The following is an 18,388-nucleotide window of genomic DNA, read 5'->3' on the forward strand; positions in this document are numbered from 1 at the left end:
GACGTCCACTTCCCTTATCCTTCTGGCATGCAAAGTGCCTGTGCTATTTAAATTTCAGGCATAAGTGATTAAAGTGATGTATTGAGTTTCATAAATGCCAAACTGAGAAGCTGAGGATTGCTTATATTCAAATCCTCCATAATGGCTCTGAAATAATAGATATAACCACTAGAAAAGTGAAGATAAAGAGATTTCCAGAAGGAGGACACATGCTTTTCCTCCCATTCATTTATGATGTGATAATGTTTTCTGTTTCTAATGAAATTCTGTGAGCTCTACTGACAGAACTTTCTTAATAAACACAAATTTATTCAGTGATGTATAATAATGTTTTAAAAGAAAGAAGTTGGGCAAGCTCCAAAAAAATCTAAATTTCACAGAATGTTCATCTCTCAGATTTTTTGCCGCCCCCCCCCCAGCAACATTAGATATGTCAATTAAGTCAAGAGAAACAAAAACAAAAATAGACTCTTGGGACTATCAAAATAAAAAAGATTTTGCACAGTGAAGGAAACCATCAACAAAACAAAAAAGCAGCCTACTGAATGGGAGAAGATATTTGCAATGATATATCCAATAAGGGGTTAATATCTAAAATATATAAAGAACTTCTACATCTGTCAGTTTCTTTCTTTCTTTCTTTCATTTATTTATGGGTTTTCTATGACCTACTTAAAATATCTTTGGTAGGAAATAATGAACTATTTGGGTTTCCTATATCTCTAATCATTAAACTGTAGATTGGGACGGTATTAGAAAAAACTATCTATTTATCATTTGATGCTTTGTAGCTGGAAGCCTGATCGGCCATTCCTATAACCCAGACTTTTCAGATAATCTCAAGCAAATTGTGTAGAAATGGTCTTGGTCTCATGCAGCTTAGCTTTGGTCTGTGTCTTCACCATTTAAGTCAAGTTTAATATTGACTTAGTAAAAAGTAACACAAACAGGGGGAATAACTTAAGCATATGCGGTGTATACAGGACAAATTTTAGCTTACCACTGTTTTTCCTCAGGCAAGTTACTTCCCCTCTCTGAGGTTCTACCTATCATTTGTATTGGAAACGTCCACAAGTTTATTAGAAGGGCCAGATGAGATGCTTGCTATATTGTGGAAGTACGCAAGAAATTGATAACCCAGAATACAACAGGCATTCAATACATTTTCGGTGAATGAACAAATTTCCATGCCCTTTATTCAGTAATAGGTTTGTGGCCCTGAAATTTATGCACACATTACTTCAATTGTCACTCCCCCTTGCCTGTGCATTTATCTCTTAGAAAGACTGAAGAATTTTATTCTCATTCACAAGTAAAAGTCTTCATATAAAAGAGATTTGCATTTACAGTTTGGGAAAAGATTCATGTATTTATTGTATCTTATTAACAATATATTTTCTAAAGAAATGTTTAAGGTAAAATAATCCAATTTTCATTTGCTTGAAAACATCTGTCAAAACGAGCTAAGTTTCTTAAGAAAGTATCTTGAATTTCAAAGAGGAAACAGGCAAATTCTATCTTCCCTACCTCTCCCACACTTCTTACACACTGTCACCCCCATTACATCCCTATGACCACAACTATCACACAAGATTTCCATTGTTCCCAAACTTCCATTAAACCAATTGTTTGGCTGGTCATTCTGGCCTTTGGGAGAAGCTAGGAAACATAGTTAAAGTCATAATTGAAGAGTTATTTTATTTTTAGCTAATCATTGATGAACCACTCTCCCTGCTCATAAGACGGGAACGGGTCACAGAGCTTCCATGGCGAGATAGTTGGTCACGAAACTCTGAGGCCATGAAATAATAAAGAATTGGATCCAAAAGACAGCAGAGACTTGCAAGGCATAGACAGAAAGGGTGGAAATACAGTGTGCTTTGGACAATGGGACAACTACTAATGATGGTTTCCTTCACCATAGTGTAAAAAATAAAGTTGATATGATAAGGAGTGAAGCAAATGAAAAAGACTGCAGCACACATAAAAACCATCCGCAGTGCTTTCTGCCGCTCACTGATTCCTTGGAAAGCCATTGGTGGCTGTCTCAAGGATATAGTAGTTTTCCAAGTACACCATGCGATGATTACTACTGGGACCACAAATCCTGCCAGCTCAGCAACTGTAATCATTCCAACCAAAGCCACTGCATTCATTTTCTTATAACCAAGATCAGCAAAACAGGACTCAGTGTTGTTGGCTAAGTAGGTGCTTCTCAGAAAGGGAAATGGCAAGCAGGCAGTTCCCACGATGATCCAGATGGCAGCACTGATGCCCACATCATACCTACGCTTCCAGTTTCTGGCCCTAAAGGGCTTGAGGAGAAAGAAACATCTCTGTAGGCTGATGCACGTCAGGAAACAAATGCTGGCATACATGTTGAGATACTTCAGGTAGAAGCACAGCAGGCAAAGGGCCTTCTGGAAGGGCCAGTGGTGGCTGATGTAATAGTAAATCCGGAGGGGTAAGGACAGCACGTGAGCAAGGTCAGCCACAGAGAGGTTGATCATGAAAATGATGGCTTTATTTTTCTTGCTGATGAAGCGGCACAGAACCCACAAGGCTGCACTGTTGGTCAGAAGACCAGGGATGAATATGAGGATGTAGGTGGCTGCATAGAGGGAGTTCTGAAATGTCACATCAGTAGCATTGCAGTCAGTCTCAGCATTGCTGGTACTGTTGCTAACCATCTTGAATATTTCAGTATACTCATCAAGGTAAGCCGTGGAGTTATAATCCCTGCTTAATCAAAGAAAAAGAGTATAATGACTAACCAGTTCTATAGCCAACACCCAGATTCCTTTTTATACTTAAAGAAACAGAGTATTAAAATTAGAAAAGACCTGTTTTCAGATGAAGAAGCAGATGCTCAAGGAATATATACTACTGATCCAAGGTCACCTAATGAATCAGGAAACCATGGAATTGTCTCCAAACTGCCCTCCCAAATTGTCTAAGTTGTGTCTTGTAGGCAAGGATGTCCTGATATATTTAGTTTATTGTTTTTATCACAACAAAAAGGGTATGGCATTTCAGTCAGTTCTTTTTGCATCCAAATTTTTCTTGACACAAGCCCTGCTCATTTACAATTACAATTATAGAAATCCAGCTTTACCTTTTACATCCCCTTTCTTCTCCTTTGGTTTCTGACTTCCTACCTTCCTTCCTACAGCACTTGGAAAATGGCCCTGCACCTTTAGCCCACATTGCCAGTATACTGGCTGAGTTTCAGGACTTGGGAGCACTAACTTCTTATCATTCTATCACAATAGCATAAGTGGTTCTCGTACACTTTGTCTCTCTCTCTCTCTGGCTTAGGTCTTATTCCAATTTACATGAAAAACATCATTAATACACAAAATCAGAATCTGAACTAGGAATTCCCCTTTGTGATCTGAAAGGGAAGAGACTAATTTTCTCCCTAAGAATTCTGTACTGGTGTGACATCATGGACATGGCAGATGATCCAAAGGTCACAGTAAACATTGATTAAGGAGCCAGTAAAATAGGCCACAAAATCATTTTTTGGAAACAATTTAAAACTTAATGTTTTTTTCATTAAAATAGTCGTCATCATAAGAAAAAAATATGAATGTCCTTAATTTTATTTTATGATTTAGTGTGGTTTTTATTATGTAATATATATAGAACATGGGGAAAATAAAGTAATCTTTAGGGTTTCTCAAAGTCTGGTCATGGATTTACACAGTCTGCCTGCAAATAATAAGAGAGCAATGACTTCATTATTTTAGTTTAACACTCTTGTAGAATTTTAGACTGAAAAATACCTTTAAGAAATCATTTAATTCAGCCTTCACATAATACATGTAGAGGTAAGACCAAAAGAGGTTTATTAAGGCCAAAAAGATACTAAACAGAAGATCTGGGACTACAAATGGGATTACAAGGTGCCTAATCTTTATAAACACCCTTCTCTTCATTTGTTTTCCTCCCCCAAACAAATTTTACAAACATAGCTTCTGTTCATATTGCAAGAATGTTTACTGCAATTAGGGCTAGAAGTGGAATACAGTAGTGAGGTTGCTCCTTAGGTGAAATAACATTTTTGTTGTTTTAATTATTTCTGTTTTGTTAAGTAAGTTTACAAAACAAAGGAGTGGTTGCTTTTAGATTCTCCTCATAAGTAGCAGAATGACTTCCTATAGCATTTTAAGTCCTATTCCAGGGAATAGAAATGTGAATTAAAAACAGAACCCCAAATGATTAAATCACATATAAAAAAGTCAACATTCTGAGCTACTATTATTCTAAAGAGTACTTTCTTTTTTTTTAAAGATTTTACTTATTTATTTGACAGAGAGACACAGCAAGAGAGGGAACACAAGCAGGGGGAGTGGGAGAGGGAGAAGCAGGCCTCCTGCTGAGCAGGGAGCCCGATATGGGGTTAGATCCCAGGACCCTAGGATCATGACCCGAGCTGAAGGCAGACACCCAACGACTGAGCCACCCAGGCACCCCTAAAGAGTACTTTCACTTTCCCTCCCCTAATATTTCATCCTTGCTACTTGGCTTGTGATATGTTCTAAAAAGTCATGCAGTCATCTTATTTATGTATGTATGACTTTGAACAGAAAGTGGAGTGTTGTTCACAGATGAAAAGAGAAAATAATTATCATGGTGTGACTACCAGGAATGCACCCCAGAATCTGCAATGAAATTTTTCACATGCATTATCCAATTTCATTCTCATAGCTATCATCAGAGATAGGTACTATTATTACTCTTGTAGTGCAGATGAGGCAACTGAGGTTCAGAGAGATACAGTAAATTTTCTGGGGTAACAAACCTAGAAAATAGTAAAAATGGGATATACTATTATGGCTTCTTTTCTTCAAAGCCTATGCAATTTCCACTACACCACTTTCTTCTCTCTGATTAGGAGGGGCTACTTAATAGAATGGGGCTTATGACATCTGGAGGGCACATTATAGAAGAACTTTTCTAATCCCATAGTGGGACCTTATAATCTTATAACACTAGGATTACTCTAGTTGGGCTATTATAATATAACTAAACACCTGTCCCCACACATGACACCCATCCTTCTTCAACACCCACTTTGAGTTCATTATTGGCAATGTTTCTACTATTATCTATTTATTATCCATGCAAAAACTGTGAGAAACCAAGGGAAGATTCATCAAGTGCACTACAGTTCCAAGAACTGAGAACATCTCACACCCACCCAAATCACACTTCTACTTTTGTACTTTATAGACAAGGGGATTTGTTCCTGCTTCATTGGTGTAGAAAGTTTCACTTACTAAAGGGGGATGTTCCATTCACACCCCTGTGTTAAATAACAGAAACTTATTAAGCCAGAACAGTGACCTAGAGATCAAGCTCACATCTTGTGTGTGTGTGTGTGTGTGTGTGTGTGTGTGTGTGTGTAGCGGGGGGGGGTGTATGCCTCTGCAAGTCACAGTTTATTGTGAGCTTAAAGATTTGCATGGTCTGCTTTCCAAAATCTCTTTTCCAGACTGAAATGAAGATAGGATGATTTTGCCCCAAATCTGGTGACAATTAAATGTAAAATTCCCATGGTAGGGTGAAGCTGGAGGAATTTGGTTTGGGTAGCACAGAAATATAAGCTCTCTCAGGAAATATTTAGCTTACTGTGGACCATCTGTGACGTTTCCGAAATTTAATAAAGGAGAACAACCTAAGAAGCCACTAATAGAAAAATGCTGAATGGAAGGGTTAAGGTTGAAGTACATTCCTTCTGTCTCTGCTTCTGCCACTGTCTCTGTTTCTCTCTCTTTGCTTCTAGTTCTGTTGTTGACTATTTCTAGTTGGCTTGTGCCACCTATGTTGCCAATTTTTCTCCCCCTAAACCTAGATATATCTTTGGTTCCTGTCTCAGAAAAATGTGTAAGATTGGTGATTCATTCTTGAATCTGAGCCTCCCTTCTCAATAAGTATCATGACTTTCCTCTGACACTTAAGCTGGAAAGTAAGAATTTTGCTAACACTTATCACTACATTTCCTCCATATCCAATCAGAAACCAGGTGATTCTCCCTCCTGAATATCTCTCCAATCCATCTATACTTCCACTGTTGCCATCCTAATGTAAGCCACTGTCAACTTTCTTCTTGACTATTGAAAGAGATTGATTTACCATACTCCCTGCACTCCAGTCTTAACCCCTGCAATCCATTCCCTATTCTGTATCTAACACTAACATTAATTTTCACTACCATTTATTGAGAGATACCATTTATTTACAGGCTAAGCACTCTTCATGTGTTATCTCATTAATCCTCATAGCAGCCCTATGATTATTTCCATATCACTGATGAGGAAACTGAGACCAAAAGAGGTTAAATAAGTTGCAACAGTCACAAAACTTGCTTTGTGTAGAGGTAGTATATTAGAATTGGAAACTACCCTTGTTTCCATACTCCCTTACGTTTGCTGTGGCACTTATTAACCCCTTCTAACACTTTCTATACTGTGGCCCAAATAATCTTTCTTTGAAATATGTCATTCTCCTCCCTAAAATCCTTTGCTGGCTTTCTATTGTATGAAGGCCAAACTTTTCACCATAGCTTAAAAGCTGTAGCTAATATGTCTCTTGTGCCCTTCAACATCACTTCATTCCATTCTCTTCCTCATTCTCTATATTTCAACTACACTGAGATATTTTCAGTTTCTAGAACAAGCCAAGTTTTTTCCTGATGAAGGCCTCTGCACATTTATTCTCTGTCTGGAATTACCCCCCTCCAGGGCTTCACATGTCTAGTTCCTTTTAATCTCAGTTTGCAGGTCAGAGAGACCTTCACTGCCAATACTATCTAGGTAAACATGCACATCATTATAAACTCTCATACTTTCAGTTCCTTCTTTCATAGCATCAACATTTGTAATTTAAGTGTTTACTTGTCTGTTGGTTTTTTCACCCATTGTTCCATTAGCTTCATCAATGCCATAACAAGATCTGTTATGTTAATCACCATATAGCCAGGACAGCCAGCTACTTAGGAAGCATTCACAGAAAAGTCACATAATTGGATTGGACTGTAGACAGTAGTTTAAAGTCCCTGTTTGGAAGCATTAAGCAAAACTGCAAACTTGGATATGTTAACTAATACATTTCTGCTGCTTGCTATTTCCCTATGATGTTGTCTTCTGATTTGGGTTATTATCATCAGTATTCCTTGTACCTACCCTTTTAACTCAGAAAATTCATACCTGTAGAAACTTGAGAGAAATGTAAAATAATTTAGAAAGCACAAGTGGTCAGACATATTCTATGGGTAGAAACCGGCACCACCCAAGGTCTCAGAGTATCATTAAGACTATTATCTGGAACTCAGAAAGAAGCTAGTCCTTGTGGTCTACTTCTAAAAGTATCTCAACCCTTTATTTTTCTTGGCTGCCATTCTGCAAAGGGTAAAACTGTCTTATCTCATCAGCAAATAGCTTCTTACCTGCCTATGAATAAGAACTTAAAGGAGAGAAGGCTCCATCTGTAGTCACTAAAGCTCTCCACACATTAAAAGTAAGCAAAAAGGAAAAATAACTCTATTTTTTTTTTGCCATGGCTTTTTGAGGACTCTGGCTGCCTTAATCAACATAGTTAATACACATAATCTTATAAACTCTGTGCTAGGTCCTGTGGAGAATACAGAACTATCTGCCATAATCTCTGTCCCTGAGAAGCTTCTGGTCTGGTGGGGGAAATATTTTTAAAATCTCCAACATCATAAACAGTGCATGACAAGAACTGTAGTAAATGGCATAGGTGATAAGAAATCCTCATATTATCATAACATCATCCCTGTAAGGTGAGACAATATCAGTAATACCCCTACCATAGTGTTTAACTGACAAAGAGATTTATTCATGAACAATTAAATACCTTGTTCAAGGTCACCTAGTAAGAACATGATGGAACTAAGACCAGAAGTCAGACTTGTAGGCCTCTTAATTCTCTTTTTACAATGTCAGGCAGCTTTTATTGAATTCTAAGAGATAGAGCACCTCAAGCCAGAAGAGACTGCACTTGTTCCAAGCCATTTGAAATTTCTTATTTGTCCCTGTAGGGACAGGATTGGAAAGAAAAACAGAGATGATGACTGAGGAAGAGATAAAATTAACTTACTTTGCCTGAAGTATACACTATTTAATTTAAATCCTACTAGCTCTCTGAAGTTTTGGTCAAGTTTCATCTATTCAGGAAAGCCTGCACTGAGTATTACCAATGCCATTCATCTGGGATTCAGTGGATTATGATTTCATACAGCAAATTAAAATTCTGCTATGGGTGTATCCAATATGTTGATTACTAAGAATAGTAGACCGAGGTGGGAAATTTCAGAGAAAAATAATGCATGACTGTTGTCCTCAAAATGTTTATAGTCATTTAAGAGAGATAGACATAAGAATAACTAACCATAATAGATTTTTGAAACTTGCCATGAAGAGATAATAAAGGAGTTTTTATGGGAGTAGAAATGAATCCTGCACAGAAGAGGAGGATTGGAAGTTCAACTTAAAGGTAAATCCATTTACAACAAGCAGTTTGGGTGGGCAGTGTACAGGAGAAGAAAGGGTGGGAGAAGAATGACAGCAATGAATAGATAGCATTCAAACATCCTGAAGTTAATAAAGGACCTATAGATAGCAATAATAGGTGTTCTAGTCTAGCTAGAAAACAGTGTGAGATGGTGGAAAAGGTGGAATGAGAAGTAAGAATGGGAGAAGGTAGTAAAAGGAAAAAGAAACTAAAAAGGTAGTTGCAACCCCGTCATGGAAGGTTTTAGGGGGAGTCATAGAAGGATTCTGGGAAGATATGTCATATTACCATACTGATGGTTTAAAACAATCACTCTAGCAGAAGTGTAGAAGATGGATTGGAAAGATGGGACATGAGAGGAAGTCCATATCAGCTGGGAGTTTGTAGAGTGACCAACAGTTTTGTTTGCTTAAGACTGAGGGTTTCCTGAGACAGGATTTTCAGTGCTAAAACTATGAAAGTCCAAGGGAAACAGTACAGTTGGTTACCCTACTGGTGCAACAGTTGAGGTAAAAACAGCAACAACAATGAATTTGGCATGGGCAGGAATAATAGAATTTCAAGAAAAATCATGTATGGAATTAGCCAGTTTGGGATACCATTTGACTGAGGAGTCAAAGATACATTCAGTTATAGAATGTGTGAAAATTTATAAAAAAGATATCACAGTTTTGCACTTTTCCAAAGCACTTTCAGATTATCCTTATTACAGGACTTTTCAAGTTTTTACTCTCTGCCAAGCATCATCAATTCTTGACTCTCTAACATTATAATTACTAAGTTTCACCATACTAGCCTGCATCATACATTCCCAGAGACTTCAAATATTTAAATCCCTCCAATTCTGATGGTCCAACCCAGCACCCACCCTTATCCTACTTCCTCCCTTACTCAGCCTACATTAAATGGTCAAACCAACTACTCTCACACAAGAAACCTCAACTTCCTTGTTCACCATTCTTCTGTTGTACCAGACTGGCAACGCCTTAATCCCAGATCAAGTCCACAATCCATTTTCTTTTTTACTATCCAAACTGCTGAATGATCCTATTAAGAATATTAGGATTTATTTGGAATGCCAAAACTAGAAATTTATGATCTCCAGCCTAAGATTTTTTCGCTCCAGACTCTCTTTGCTCATCCTTGATTAGTATGTTTTTCCATTTCCATGGTGGCCATTCAGCACCTTTACAACTCGACTAAAGCTTCTTTTCTCCTATTCTCCCATCCCTCACCTTTCTCAACAGAGAGTGATTTTAAGGTTTTTATTTAAATTCTAGTTAGTTAACATAAAATATAATATTAATTTCAGGTGTACAATATAGTGACTCAACACTTCCATACAACACCCAGTGCTCATCACACAAAGTGCACTCCTTAATCCCCATCACCTACTTTACCCATCTCACCACCTACCTCCATTCTAGTAACCATCAGTTTGTTCTCTATAGTTAAGAGTCTGTTTCTTGGTTTGTCTCTCTCTTGTTCCATTTGTTTTCTTTCTTAAATTCTACATATGAGTGAAATCATATTGTATTTGTCTTTATGTGACTAACTTATTTTGCTTAGCATTATACTCTCTAGCTCCATCTATGTCATTGCAAATGGCAAGATTTCATTCTTTTTTATGGCTGAGTAATATTCCATTGCATATATACCTATAGCACATCTTCTTTATCCATTCATGAGTCGATGGATGTTTGTGCTGTTTCCATAATTTGGCTATGATAGATAATGCTGCTATAAACATCTGGTTGCATGAATCCCTTTGAATTAGTATTTTTGTATTCTTTGAGCAAATATCTAGTAGTGCAATTGCTGGGTCATAGGGTAGTTCTATTTATAACTTTTTGAGAAACCTCCATACTATTTTCCAGAGTGGCTGCTCCAATTTGCATTCCCACCAACTATTCAGCAGAAAGTCTTAACTTTTCAGGCACCTGGGTGGCTCAGTCGTTAAGCATCTGCCTTCAGCTCAGGTCATGATCCCAGGGTCCTGGGATCGAGCCCCACATCGGACTCCTTGCTCAGCGGGAAGCCTGCTTCTCCCTCCCTCACTCCCCCTGCTTGTGTTCCCTTTCTCACTGTCTCTGTCTGTCAAATAAATAAAATCTTTAAAAAAAAAAGAAAGTCTTAACTTCTCAAATCACAGAGAAAATTGAGGTTATTGGGTGAGAAGCAATTCAATTTCATCTACTGTCTCCCCCCAACACATATAATCTTAAGTACAGCTACATCTTTCTTACTTTCCAGCACAGCTGACTTTTCTGTTGCTCAAGATGAATTCCCATGCTCTTAATTCATTTTATCTGTCTCAGGATCTTCTTTCATTAATTGTTCCCTTTTACTCTAGATCATCATGCTCTCCACCGTTCTCAGTTGGATCTTTTTCATCAAGTCTCACCAACCTCCAAGATAATTCTTTTGTGTATTCATCCTACTCTATCTCTTTGTTACTTTTTTTCTCTTCTTAAATAAACTTCTCAAAATAGTTGTTTACACTGATTGTTTCCTTTTCTTCACTCTTCATTCTTTATGCATTTCAAGGTGGTGTATATACCCTCACAACCTCACTGAGACTGCTTAGCAAAGTGACAAGTGACCATGTTGCTAAATCATGCAGGGCTTCTTTGTTGCCCTGGACACAATCTGCCCACTTCCATCTTTTTGCAAAGTTCTCTTCCTTTGGCTTTCAACCAAGAATTTCTTAATTCTCCTCTTAACTATTTGTCCATTTATACTGAGTTTCTCTCATGGTTTCTTTTATTTTTTCACATCCTTTAAATGTTTGTTTTCCCTAGGTCTGCATCTTCTCTTCTTATTCATCATCTTCATGCTGAGTAACATCACCTACATTAATGGCTTCAGTTACCACCCATATCCTGATGACTTTCATTTCTCTATGTCCAGGCATGGTCTCTCCTAAGACATTAAACCCATTTATTCAGCATCCAGCTGAAATTTCACATATTAATATGTCTAGGCATCTCAAAATGAATATGTCCAAAACAAAGGTCATCGTATTCCCTGACCTTTTACTTACCCACCACTATCTATCAGACTTCTTAGAATAATCCTAGACTCTTCTCTCCATCAATCATGTTTTCTCTCCCTCCATCACTGTCACACTCTCTCTTCCCTTTCTGAATTATTGAAACACTCACTAACTGATCCATTTCCTTTGAGGATTGCCCTGTTAAAATCTATTAAGTACTCTGCTATCAAAATGATGTATTAAAAATGCAAGCTGGGGCTACCATGTCACCATAGGAATTGCTTTAACAATACACTCACCGCATTATATCAAATGTTTCCATTTATGTCCATATTTCTAACTAAACTATGAGAACTTTGAAGGCAAAAACCACATCTCACTCATTTTTAAATCTCTAGAATCTAGCAGAATGGCACATAGTCATTCAGTAAATATCTTTAACTGAAAAAAATACTCTGTTTTGTGACAGCTCATGTTGTTTAACTATTTATGGATCTTTCTACATTGGGCTGTGAAGTCAGAGGTCATACTCTAAATTTCATTATCTATTTCTCTCTAACTCTAGAACAAAGTTAACCATACAGCACTATTAAAACAATTTTAATTGGCTCATGTAGAGATTAATTCCAAGGACTTAATCTCATCGTTGTTCTATAATCAACTCAGCTAACCAAAACCATACTGACAATAAAGTCCAGGCAAAATTATAACCTGTGAAAATACCACATCTTCAGCATATACTTCAGCCCTTAGCTCTGTAGATGTGAACTACCTAGATAAAGATAAGAGCAGAATTTACAGTGCCTCCAATATCACCCTTATCAAAGTAAATACCTCTTGGTCACTCCAGCGTGCAGTGCTCTGGTCAGACTACATGCTTCTTACACCAAAGGCCAGGACCATGATGGGAGATGCCTCTTCTCTTGAAAGAGGGATCTGATGACAGGAGCCAATCCCTAAAGGGAAGTTTCTTCCTGGATCCTATCTCAGAAGCCAATATTTTACTTTTTCTCAGGGTTCTCTCTCAACTCTCATCTTTTCCTTGCACTGGGAAACTCTGTTATGACTGTCTCCTTCTTTGTACACATATAATACTTTTATATGGACTTATAGCCTACATGATAACAATGTAGTCTCTCTGACAGAGGACTCTATATCTTAGACTTTTATGTTCTTCACTTTACTTAGCAGAGGGTTAGGCATGCCCTAAGTGCTCAGTTCATATACATTGATTTGTAAAGACAAGAATATACAGAATAAGCACATATAGGTATCGCCTTAGCTTTACTTCTAATATCTCTCCCATGAGCAACTCTCACCATCAATGGTCATAGTCTCCTCTGCTACTGAATATATGGTCAAGGCAAAGATAATAAGTTTGGAGTCTAATAAATCTGGACACCTAAGAATTACAAAGCATGCCACCCCAGATTTTTATTTATAATCCAACAGGAACCCCAAAAGCTTAAGTAGGAATATGGTCATTAAACATTAACTTTGGGGTGCCTGGGTGGCTCAGTCATCAAGCATCTGCCTTCAGCTCAGGTCATGATCCCAGGGTCTTGGGATCGAGCCCCGCATCAGGCTCCCTGCTCAGTGGGGAGCTTTCTTCTCCCTCTCCCACTCCCCCTGCTTGTGTTCCTGTTCTTGCTATCTCTCTCTGTGTCAAATAAATAAATAAAATCTTTAAAAATAAATAAATAAATAAATAAATAAACATTAACTTCATGGAAATAACTAAATTTTGTCTCAGCACATAAAGGTATGTCAGGTCTTTAAATATGACTCAGTGGAGCTAAGTCCAAAAACTTAGGAGGTACCAGTAAGATCTAACCAAAGGTAGTTTTGCTTCCCAACCAACTACCTAGAAGCTAGATTTCACAAATGTGAAATTACATTATGTCATCAGAATTTGTACCAGATTTCTAAGTTTCAGTGAAATGCTAAGTCCAAGAAGTTTCCACATGCATCTTGTCAGTCACTGTCCAAGTGTTATGCATATGTTATGTTTAATCCTTGTAAGAGCTCTGAGGAAATTATTATTATACTCCTTTTACAGATCAGAAAATGGAGGCTCAGCAGGATTAACTTTCTCAAAGTCAGCTATTATGATTTCCATGTAATGAAGCTGTTTATGAGCAGAGAAAGCTAAAACTTTTCTTTTACAGACAATGTTTTGCACAAACAAAAATTTATTTTAAAGTGGCATTTCTATGGATAAGACTGTTCATCAAAGATTAAGCTATTATTCTCAGTTCTAGTTCTAGCACTTTTATATCTATGCATATATGGCAAATGACTGCCTACCAGGTGTCAGGGTAGGATTGCATCAAAACCAAGGATCTTTAGGAAGTTTTGCCTATGAACCCAAATCATAACAGATCTGTGAATAGAGTACTGGGACAATTTCTTTATAACAATAGTGAGCTGAATGTGACAAAATTTGCTGTAGGTTGGGGAAGACTTAAAAGCAGTAGGATATGTTGAAACAAGTACTGGATTTGGAGCTAAGACATTTAGAGTCTAGTAACTATCAGATTGTTCTTTTGTTGCCCTGCTAGGCCTCTTCCCTTCTGTGGTTTTCATTTCCCTCATTATTAAAATAGACAGTTTGAACTGCATGATTTTTAACTACCTTCCAGCCCTAACTTGCTATTATTTTATGGGCATGGCCCCTTTCAACCACTGCCTCTAAATAATACTACCAGCACTGCCACCGTCATCATTAATGCAGCAACCACCATCTTAAATCATCTATTGATTTATAATTTACAAACCATTATTATACCTATAATTGCAGTTAATCATTAGTAGAGGTATATATTATGAATAATCGGGTCAGAGAATATCATCCCCATCTCACAGATCAGAAAACTGAGGCTCAAAGAGTGACCTTACTTACCTGAAGATATAAGGTTTGCAAGTGGCAGAGTGAGGAGAGTGAAACCTAGGCTTCTGGTATCAAGGTGACTGCTCTTTCCTATACAACTCTACAAATCTTCACTCTCTCAGTCCTCCCCCTCTTTTTACCCCTCATCAGTGTCATTAATAACACTAAGTGAACATGTTTATCAAATTTGTGTCTCTTATTTTCTTTGATAATAGGGCCAGTATGTGGGGTTGTCATCTTTGAAGGAGAAGGGAAAATCAAATAGGGAAAGGTTTCTGAGGGGGGCCCTCCCACTCCCTAAGGGACAACCTTTACAAGTCATTTGGGAACCTAACTTGATTTGCCTTAGTTGACCTTTTTCTTCTTTAAACCATGAAAGTCTCACATGTATTACGTAAGCCAGTCTGACCATGACCATGGTGCTCTTCATTCAATCACAATCACAGCCAAAAAAGAACAACTGGAATTTGGAACTCTGTTATTTCCTGAATTGATTAGAATCAACTCTAAATCACTTGATATCAGAAACACTAAGATTTGTATATATTCTGTAAGTCTAGACAAGACATTTTTTCTATAAATTTGAGGAAGTAAAAATGATTTTTTCTCCTGAGAAATGAATTAAAGCAATTAGACTATTCATAAACAAAATCTTAAATGTTTGAATTTAACTTTCATGCATGCATCTTTATTAGATTTTTAATCATTTAGAAATGAGGCCTAATTAGATAGTTTTGCAGTTGGGGCAGTATTTTGGAGGTGGAAAGAATCAAGTTCTTTGGGCAGAAGTGGGGTCATATCTTAACTCAAGTTATCAGCTGACTAGCCTGAAGCAACTTCTTGATATCTTTGGGCTTCAGTTTCCTCATTTATAAAAGTAAGATTATAGTCCTTGCAACATAGATTGCTGTAAAGATTAAATGGAAAATGTACAAGAAATGCCCTATTTTCATGTCTGGTACACAGTGACATTAAATAAATGTTAGTTCATTTCCCCTTTACTTGTACAGAAAGTAATCTCCACGAGTTTTTTATTGGATCCTGTACTTTTCTGGGTTTAGGAAATCCCCAAAAATGTATGGCTATGGTTAACAGAACTAAAATAATAATTCTTAAAGTGGAAGGCTTGGAAGCATGAGTCATTTGAAAAAAAGAATATTTCTTATTATAGTAAACGTATTTGGGAATCAAAATCATTCTTATAATATAAACTGTTGAAAGTACAGGTCTATAAAATCTTTGTAGCTGTTGAACACATAGTACTCAGAAAATGTCAATGTAATGGGTAGGTTTTTCTAGGAGTCTAGGGCCTGTTTCCTAGGGAAGCATGTCCACGATAACCTTGTAGTGACATTTTTAGGTTTCTCAAAGGGAACTTTGATTTTGAAAGATTGAAAAATAGTGATTAGGTGACAATGTCATTGTGGAAATCAGATTTCAGAGCTATTTTCCTTGTTTGTTGTTTGTATTTTTCATTAAAAAAAAAGGAAATTGCTTACCAAAAAATTTGCCTGTGGTCTAAAAGTTGAGTTCTCATGACAATATTATTCTGGAAGAAATATAATGGCCCTTGACAAAGTTTACTGGGTTCCATTTACGATCTAGGTTATATTTCCAGAAAGTCTTCTTTAGTTAAATTTTCATGCTATGACCTTATTTTTTACCACTTAATGATATATAACTCTTCTCAGGTACCTAGGAGCCTAGAGTCAATTCATTGCATTGTTATGAAGGAAAGTAAAGACCATCAGTTCTAAGCTCTCCCATGTAATTACAGGTGAGAATATTGAGACCTACAAAAATAAAACAACTTGCCAAAAGCCACACAGTGAATCATTAGCAAAACTTGAACTAGGACCAAAACTTTTTGATTCTGTTTATTGATCCATCTACTTCATTACTCTGTCTGTGATACATGCAAACCAATACTAGATAAAAATTTCCTTGCAAAATATTCTGGCCTAGATGTAAGTAGACTTCTTGACCAAAAGTTTTACAATAAAGCACAGACTACTTACCAGTCATTGTCCTGACTATTGGAAATCTTAGAGTGGTTTCACAACAGACAGCTCTGTCTTCTTTGCTCAAGCTGTGGCTGAAGTGTAGAGACTGCCCTACCTATTAAGATATCAGTTGACTTACCTCAAACACAACTTGCCATGAAAAACCACCCCAAATCACCCAGAAGTATGCTTACTCATTTTTTAGTCCCCACCACTGCCAGGGTTTGAAAAATCTGTACAAAATGAACTCAATGACTTTCCCAGTTAAGTTTCATTAGGAACTGCTTTTAACAAAAAAAGACCTGTGTTCAACCTTTGTGTGCAAAGACAATTACCCTGAATGCATTACCTGATTCTTGGTACAGTTCAGGCCATTTCCCACTTCAGTATACCAGCATACCACCTATTTTAGCAGTCAATAATTTTATTGTGTCACAATTACTAAGTGATAAACTCCTCAATTAATAGAAATGACGGTGACATCCTGCATCCATTTAAGCAATCAAAAATAAAAATTTCCCCACTGGCAGGATCTTTGGGACTGCGACTACTATCCACCAAAATTACAACAAAGCTTATTATTTTACTCAGAATCATCTTGGTTCCAAGAAGCATAGCACAGTCCACCTTTAAGGACTCCCCAACAGAAGTTTCCTTTTGACTCAGTCATCATGGCTCAGAACTAGAGAGGTTGCTAGCACTCAGAGTAATAAGAACAAAAATTCACTTGAAAGATACATGCCTCTTAAGGGCTCTGCTATCCAGCAGGGCTAAACTTGGGTCAACAAAGCAACTTATAAAGGATCAAGAAACACCTCTGAAAACACTCTTAAATCATTTATTTTTACTTTTACATTTGTCTGAAATCAAGTGTCTTTGCTTTACTGGCTCTCAGTTTCCCCATCTGTATTGTGGTGGATTTGAATCTCTAAGAGCTCTTTCAACTCCAAAATCTATGATCTGATTCCTTCTATCTTGAAAGAACTTACTGTTTCTCTATATGTGAAAGCTAAACTTACCAAAGCAAGAAGCTTATACGCAAACTTTTCCTTCATTATGAAACTAGATAAATTATACAGAGTAAAAATTCAAATACTCTTTTTCTGGCTGTATATGCCAAGTTGTCCCAATGAGTCTCACAAACACAGTTTTCTTAACATTTTGTGCTCTCTTCCCTGGTGATGAAGAAACAAAGAGCCCTCAGAAAAGAGTGAGCTGCATCACATACTCTATGCTCCTTGAGTAATGGTGGGGACTGATGGCATTAACTGACTTTGTTGTACTTTAGTTAAACTCAAGGGCAATCACCATTGATCCTGCTGTAAGAAGTCTGAAATGAGAAACCAGGAACCATTTTCCATTTGAACAATGTTCCCACATCTTCCTCTATTCTGGATCTTCATGCCCACACTAATCATCCCACATGGAACCACCATTTCCCAGATACTAGGCTGTAACTTACCCTGGAGCCTTGTCAGGATTAGCACTCTTGTTTCTTTGCAGGGAGCTGAGGGTGAAAAAGCCTAACTCTGGGTGGCACAGATCCTGCTGATATCTGAAAAATATGTTGTTGAAAGAGGAAGTTGAGTTCATTTGGTGTCTCACCACAGAAACCTTATTTGCACAAACCAAAGGTAAGTCCCTTGAGCAGATGACGGTACTCAAGTTTTATTTCATTTTTATTTCATTTGTACAGAGAAATTCGGAGTTTGGAGCCAAAGTCTGTGCAAAATCAAATAATAACTGCATACTAGCTTTCCTTTCTGTTCTTCACCCTATCTCTTTCCACCAAAACTCACATGTCTATCTGTCTCACTAGAATCTCCGTGGCAAGATAGGATTTTGAGGCAAAATATGAAAAGAGTTTACTTTAGAACAAGAAAGTTGCAACTCCTTCAAGCCTGAGATCATAGGGTGAGGAAACCTCAAAAATATAAGTCAGAACTAACAGCAGTGGAA

The 18,388-nt window shown here is 37.3% G+C and overlaps 2 protein-coding genes across 3 annotated transcripts in view; both read right to left on the bottom strand.

The window, feature by feature from the left end:
- Positions 1–17,980, bottom strand: part of LOC113931552 (putative P2Y purinoceptor 10) — a 79,368-nt gene extending 61,388 nt beyond the window's left edge. Inside the window, exon 1 of the mRNA XM_027609661.1 lies at positions 17,892–17,980. The gene's annotated coding sequence lies outside the window, so the exon portion shown is untranslated. The remainder of the gene's footprint in view (positions 1–17,891) is intronic.
- LOC113931551 (putative P2Y purinoceptor 10) lies at positions 289–18,038 on the bottom strand. 2 transcript variants are annotated; one of them, XM_027609657.1, is made up of 2 exons: positions 17,892–18,038; positions 289–2,739 (listed from the first exon to the last, which is right to left on the bottom strand). In XM_027609657.1, exons 1-2 carry the CDS (start codon positions 18,020–18,022, stop codon positions 1,704–1,706), a joined length of 1,167 nt encoding a protein of 388 aa, XP_027465458.1. In that variant the 5' UTR covers positions 18,023–18,038; the 3' UTR covers positions 289–1,703. The 2 variants fall into 2 exon arrangements, with proteins under 2 accessions (XP_027465458.1, XP_027465460.1); XM_027609659.2 differs by lacking the exon at positions 17,892–18,038 and adding an exon at positions 16,445–16,460 and having other exon boundaries at positions 289–2,742.
- Between the last annotated feature and the right edge of the window lie 350 nt (positions 18,039–18,388).

This window comes from Zalophus californianus, chromosome X, assembly GCF_009762305.2.
Source record: "Zalophus californianus isolate mZalCal1 chromosome X, mZalCal1.pri.v2, whole genome shotgun sequence".
NCBI lineage: Eukaryota > Metazoa > Chordata > Mammalia > Carnivora > Otariidae > Zalophus > Zalophus californianus.

Coding starts and splice junctions, on each gene's coding strand:
- LOC113931551 (XM_027609657.1), bottom strand. CDS start 18,022: ATGAACTCAACTTCCTCTTTCAACAACATATTTTTCAGATATCAGCAG. Junction 2,740..17,891: donor AATCCTGACAAGGCTCCAGG/GTAAGTTACAGC, acceptor TTGATTAAGCAG/GGATTATAACTCCACGGCTT.